This window comes from Athene cunicularia (genome assembly GCF_003259725.1).
Source record: "Athene cunicularia isolate RWA chromosome 27 unlocalized genomic scaffold, athCun1 chr27_part1, whole genome shotgun sequence".
NCBI classification, from domain to species: domain Eukaryota; kingdom Metazoa; phylum Chordata; class Aves; order Strigiformes; family Strigidae; genus Athene; species Athene cunicularia.
In genome coordinates this window covers 469,378-475,848 of record NW_020799138.1, presented here as the reverse complement: position 1 = coordinate 475,848, position 6,471 = coordinate 469,378, and the positions used below count along the sequence as shown (strand labels likewise).

At 60.0% G+C, this 6,471-nt stretch overlaps 1 protein-coding gene across 2 annotated transcripts in view; it reads right to left on the bottom strand.

The window, feature by feature from the left end:
- Window positions 1-4,509: 4,509 nt before the first annotated feature.
- CAVIN1 (caveolae associated protein 1) overlaps window positions 4,510-6,471 on the bottom strand; it is a 9,313-nt gene continuing 7,351 nt past the window's right edge. The window contains exon 2 of one of the 2 annotated variants that reach the window (XM_026864636.1): window positions 4,510-4,756. In XM_026864636.1, the coding sequence (XP_026720437.1) occupies window positions 4,703-4,756 (54 nt within the window). In that variant the 3' untranslated portion in view covers window positions 4,510-4,702. Of the gene's footprint in view, window positions 4,757-4,800; window positions 4,837-6,471 lie in introns of those variants that run through there. The other variant, XM_026864637.1, reaches the window with a different exon arrangement.

Here is a 6,471-nt window from a genome sequence, read left to right as displayed (position 1 = left end):
CGGGCTCCCCGCTCCGCGCTCGGACTTTCCCAAGGCCGTCAGGATCCAGATGTGGGGCTGGGACATCTCCTGGGATGCAGCCGGCCGCCCTGTTGGTCCCGTTCCCCCGCTGGGGAATGAGCTCAGGAATTTGTCCGGGCCCGTATCTGAAGACGCGGCCCCGGCTGAGGCAGCTCGGTCTGCAGGGTTACGCTCTCTCTGCTCGGGGCGAGTTCATTCAGCTTCTCCACTGCCCCGGGTCAGCCAAGTTTCTGATCCCAGTGGCAGAGGACAAGCATGTGCCCAGGAGAGGGGCACAGCCCTGGAGTGGGATTGGTTTTCATCCGAGCAGCACATAGCGTGCGTCCCCGCTGCCATGAATCACCTCTCTGTTCCCAGGACAGGCTGGAAATAGCCCGTCACTGTACGGAGCGTCACAGCTGCGGGGCTGCAGCCCACAGTTCGGAAATTTATTGCCCAAGTGGTTTTAATCCCCAGAGCTGGGTGGGAGCAGCGTGGGGCGTGTGGGACGGGCACGCAGAGAGCAGAGCTGCTGGCCTGAGCTTTGGGGAAAAGCCTCCAGCAGCAGGAGGGCCGGAGGCAGGACGGGACGGTCCCTCTGCAGACCCGGGGCTGCTCGGCTCGGCCGGCGGCGCTGCCCCAGCTCCTCCCTCCCTCCCAGCACTGAGGCTGACGTGACCTTATGGAATACGTGACTGCAGCACAGCTTCACCTGGGGGAAATTCAGATGCTTTTAGCGGCTTCCTCGTTCTTCCCCAAGCACAGGAAGCTGAAGTTCGGGAAACATGAGGGCACCTGGGGAAAACTCTGAACAGTGAAGTCAGCTGGGCTCAGCGAAGGGGACACGGGCTGCAGCAGTCTGCCAGAGCAGGGCTTTCCCTCGGGGTTCTGTTCAGAGCAGGGAGCTGCGCTGGGCAAAGCCCTTCACCCTCCAGAGCACGGCTCAGGTCCCAGATATTTCTGGAGATTAAGGCCAAGTGGCCAACATATGGTTTCTTCATCTGATCAGCCACTTCGGGAGAAAACAATACTCATCTCTCCAGAGGGCCGGGTCAGTGCAGCACGGCCCCACGTCACGGGGAGGCAGGGAGCCTGTTCTCCACAACAACACCTGCTGGAGCAATCCCAGCGAGTCCCAGGACCCTGCCCCGCCAGGCGAGAACATCAGGAACTCCCGCCACTTCCTTCCCTCGAGTGAACACAATGAGCCAGAACAAAGGCATCCCCCTCCTGCCTGGCAGGGCCGCCGCTGGAAAGGGGCCATATCCTGCAAACCCCGATACTTATCAGTCAGCTCAAGAACATGTGTCTGCAGAAAGAAACACCACCTCAGAAACTCCACGCCTGCCACATCAGTAACCGCCTTTCCTCGTGTTACACCAGCATCGGACTGAATTCTCCGTCGTGGCTGAGCGGCCTGCCCCAGCAGCACACCCGTCCCACCCCGGCCGCGTCCTGCAGCTCTTCCCTCCCCGCCGCCACGACGTGCCCAGCGGCAGCTCCCGGTACACGGCGGAGCTGGCGCATCCCCGCCAGGGTGAGGGCTCTCTGCCCCTGCCTCTTGCCCGGGAGCAGCGGCTGCCCGGCCGTTTGATCCCCCCCAGCCTGCCCCAGGCACAGACCCACGCTCCTGCCCCGCTCGGCCCCTCCGGAGCTCAGCCCAGCCTCGCTCACGGACTCGAGACTCTGCTCCCGCCTCTCAGGAGGCCCCACTGGTCCCACTCTGAGGCCGAGCGGGACCGCGGCCGCAAGGTGCCTCCAGCCCCAACCTCCCCCCTCCGGACCGTTTCCAAGAGCTTTTCTCCAGCTGCTCCCGGGACACCCTTTGGAGGCCTCTCCCAGCCCCCCCGGCAGGGCCAGGCTGGTGGGGGTGACGTCCCTGCTGCGGGGCCGTTGCGCTGCCGAGGGCCCCCGGCACCGCGTCTCTCTTTGCTCTGCCTGCTATAATTTCTGCATTTTTTCCCCCTGACTGCTCTTCAGTGCGATTGCTTCTCCGAGCCGCAGACAACCAGCTGGGGGACAGCTGGTGGATGTTCAGCACGGCGTGCCGGGGCCGCTTGCCTGACCCCGAGCCCACCTGCATGCAGGGGACGTTCCTGCTGGTTTAGGGGCTCTGGCGTGTGCCCAGGACAGCTGCTGCCAGCGCAGCCGACAGCTCTGGCACGTCTTAACGGGACAAGGACGTCGGTGCTGAGCTCCCCACCGCGCCCCGGCACTGCCCCAACGCCGCACGGGGCTCCTCCTCCCCACCCGAGGGGTGCTTCCCCCGCGGAGAGGGGGACCTGCCCGGCGCGGGCAGAACGTGCTACGGACACAGCGCGTCCGCCTGCGGTGGAGGACAATGGGAACAATCAAGAACCATCCCGGGTCTGTGGGTGGCTGCCACACAAATCCCGGCTCTGGGCCGGGCACTATGGTCTGTGCACTTTGTTTCACTCGTGACTCATCCAGATGAGCCGCAGTTTTAACACCAGGCATTCCAGCTACTCTATTTTTACTGGGAAAACACTGACCCTTGAAGTGGGCAAGTCCAAAATCCCGGGTCCTGGCATCGCTGCCGTTGGGGTGTTCAAGCCCTGGCTCCCGGTCAGCAGATGCAAACCCCTTCTGTTCTCTAAGACAGCTTGAATCCAGCTGGCACAAGGACAGCGGGTAAACAAGATTTCTCGGAAGATTTTTATACCAGCAGACGAAAAATCTTTCTGCTCTGTGCACAAAGCAGAGCTTCGCCCAGCAGGGCAGGTGGCCTCCGAGCTCGCCGCCAGCCGATGTGCTTCAGGCAGAGGGTCAGCTCTGATCCAAGTTCTCTTTTCCTTTCAGCCCGTTGCGATGTGCCACCCCCCGGCCCCTCTCAGGCTCTGGCTCTGCAGGCCGGGGACTGCCAGTGGCCTCGGCTCTGCCTCCGGAGGGAAACTGCCCCGAGCAAAGCCCTGCCCCGGGGAGCTCCGTGCCCAGCCTGGAGGCAGCTGCCGGGCTGTGGGGCTGCTCTGTGTTCCTCCTGCTTCAAACAGCCCAGAGCGGCGAGATCTGCGGGGCAGACGGGCCTCCGCCGTGCCCCGCCAAGTGGGTTTTTATCTGACATTGTTTTCCAGGCGAGTTCCCTCGCCGTGAGTCACCCCGGCAGCCCCGGGTTGCTACAACACATGTAAACACTTCCCCGGCCATGGAACAGGCCAATGGGACCCGGAGCTGAGCCGCGTTCCCAGCCCGGCAGAGCGCCTCCAGCACTGCAGAACCACCAGCAAATCTGGGGAATATGCCCAAAACGCGAGAATTTGGACTGGTCTTGAAGAGGCTCTTGTCAACGTGTAAAAAAACAGAGTCCCAGAACTCCCAGCCACTCCGGCCTCCGGTCTGAAGGTTTAATGGCAGATTTTTCACACGCGCATGCTATCACATCTGCAGTTCACTGCGGTTATTTTTACACAATTGCAACAGCACAGGCAGTTGGGTTTGGCTTGACATGCAGCCGTAACGTGCAGGAGGCGACCAGCTTACGGCCCAGGTCTGCTGTGGCCCGGGAGGGCTGATCCTGGCCGCGGCCCCGGGCCACGCCAGCCCCCCCCCGGCCACCAGGGCAGGACAGAGCAGCCCGGGGCAGGGGGAAGGGAGGACCGAAAGCATCCGGGCAGAAAGCGGCCTTCCAGGTCACATCGAGCCCTGCTGGAGAGGAAAAAGTTCTGCTCTCCCGTTGCCATGGTAACTGTTCTGCTCTGCCAGGATGCTTTTCTGTGCCGACCTTCCCTCAGCCACGCACCCGCCAAGCCCCCAGAGCCCAGCGAGCTCGGCGGGGTGGGGGTGCCTGCGCAGGAATGGGGAGGGCTGTGCTCTCCTCGCCAGGGCCTTGCTTCAACAGGCTTTGTCTGTGGAGACTGTAATTGCTATCAGAGTCTCTTGCCATATCACAAAAACGTGCCTTTTTAAAAAATCTTGCCACTCTCCTTGAAACGGAGAAGTTTTCCCTGGCAGCTCCCCGCTCCCGGGCTGCGTTGGCCTTCGCTGGCTCCCGTGGGGTGACCGGCCACCGGGCCGGCAGCGGGGGCTTAGGCCGCCTTCTCCAGCAGCCACACAACAGCTGCCAGGGCTCCGGGCCCTTGAGGCGCGAGATAAGTGTCCGATAAGCAGCAGGTAAAGTCTCCACCGGCTCCCGGCTGGGCAGAAGCCCAGGTTGGAGTGAGCTGCGCGGGGGCCGCTGCTGAGCAGAAATGGGTGCCGCAGCACCGACCCAACTGCAGCGTCATGGCCCACAGTTTGTGCTCCTGCCTGTCTTTTATCTATTCAAAACAACTTCAAACCATTTCACAAACACTCATAAACTAAAGCTTACGAGAAGCCTGAGGAGGAGGCATTATTTCAGAGGGGGAAACTGAGGCTCAGAAAAGCGGCAGGGTCTGCCCAGCCACAGCAGACGCCAGCAGCCCGGCTCAGCTCCCACCCTCCACCATAACCAGGGCAGCAGCGGGCAGGCAGCAGCGAGCGGATGAGCCGGCAGGCGGAGGCACTTTGCTGGCAGGGCTGAAGGCTGGCGGAGAGGGAAAGGCTCTGGAATCAGCAGCTCTCAGAGCTTCAGGAGAGGTTCAGAGCGATCTTCGGGGGGGAGATTCCTGCCGGGGCCCTAAACTGCTGCCTCCTCGCGCGTCTTCTGCTGGCTGGGCCGTGGCACCTTCGCAGCGCGGGCAGGGGAACCGCTCCTGGAGACGGCTCAGAGGGCAGTCCCCGGCGAGGCCTCAGCGCGCACGCTCTGGATCCGCTTGGGCTGAGACGAGGAAAACTGCAGTTCAGTGGCCAGTGGGAAGGAAGCACAACGGAAAAAACTTACCTGTCCCCGCTGGGAGTCTGAGCAGGAGCTTCGCCACCCAAGAGATCCGGATTAGCATGAGAACAGGCAGAGAGAAAAGGCACAGGGGAATAGTTTAGTAAAGGGAGGAGCCAGGTAGCAAAATCTGACAGAATAGACAGTCAGCAAAGATTTATTAGAAGGAAGAGTCTCCTTCTCTAATTTACAGCGGGCCCTAGGAGGTGAGGAATCCCTTCTACGGTTTCAGGCACGGCCACAGGGCCAGATCCTGCTCTTTTCACGCTGCTGCTCAGAGCGATGGGATGTCGGCCGCTCTGGAGCCACGTCCCAGTTCTGTGGTGCAGCTGGGAGCAGAGCGGGCTTGTATGTGTACAACTATGAAAAGACGGTGATTTGAAACCCCCATGGTTATTAATTCAAACACACAAGCTGGAGAGGTCGAAGCAGCCAGGTGTGATTCCACCCGCTGGCTTTGCCGGGGTATTAACCACACCCTGAACCAAAGCCGGACAATACCCGGCAGCTCAGAGACCTCCACACCCCGCGACAGCGAAACGCTCGCCGCAAAATCAGGCACGGCCTCGACTCTTACATTCCAGAAGTCGGGCAGGTTTTGTCTCCAACAGTGCCAAGAGGTCCATAAAAAGAGAAGCCTCAAGCCCTCAGGGAGAAGACTACTGACTCCTGCCGTGAGAAGTCTCCAAAGAATACTGCTGAGACAAAGGGAAGGATCTAAAATATGAGGGGGAGAAGCAAAATAGGTTGGGATTAGGTAGATGTGAAAGGGATAAGCCAGTTCGCTCTCTAGTCTCTCTGACTAGCAGCAGTCCTTCCAACCTCTGTAATTTTGCACATTGTGCAATCTTCCTGGCACTTTTTTCTATCAGGGGCGTCCGGTTTCTCTGTGTCCTGGAAGCTCCGTCCTAAAGGCTGCGGGTTCTCCGTTAGCTGGTGAGAAGGAGCAGCCCGGCACCGGCCTGGAGCCAGTTCGGCCCTGGTGGGGAAAGGGAAGGGAGGATCGGCGCGGGGAGAGGAGGAGGCTGGGTTTGGAAAAGTGCTTTTGCCTGACGGTGAGTCAGAAGAGAGGCAGGGCTGTAGGAAACAGAGAAGTAAATAGATTGCAGAGAGAAAAGGTTTTGTTGGGTTTTTTTTTTCCTCTGACAGCAGAGAAGAGTTTTGATCCTGTTATCAGTCTGTTTGTACAACTGGCTTTACTCTCAGAACTGCTCCTCCCGGATAAACCTGTCTCAACTGATTAATAATTCCAGAGCTATTTTTGAACAGCAAACCAGTAAATAACGGCGTTTGCCTCACAGATGATTTGCGGATGGATCTGTGCTGATATTTGCATCCTGACATAAAGCTATAGATTAAACATCCTGAGACTTTTTATTCTAAATATTTGATTTTCCCTCAGTGACACTGAGCATCTTTGCTTCTGGTCTTTCTCTTGTCTCACAGCTGGACAACGGACCCACGATTCTTCAGGTACTTTGTCAGCTGTAGGAGATCTGGCAGAATCAAGAGGGCAACGTTCCCCCGAAGAGGCCAGAGCAGGGCTGAGCACGTTGCCCAGAAGCTTCCGAGCCGCCGGGTGCTCGGCGCGGGCCCAGGGGTGCCGCGGGGGGGCACGTGGGCCCGGGGCAAGGGGCGGCCGCAGGGAGGACGCGTTC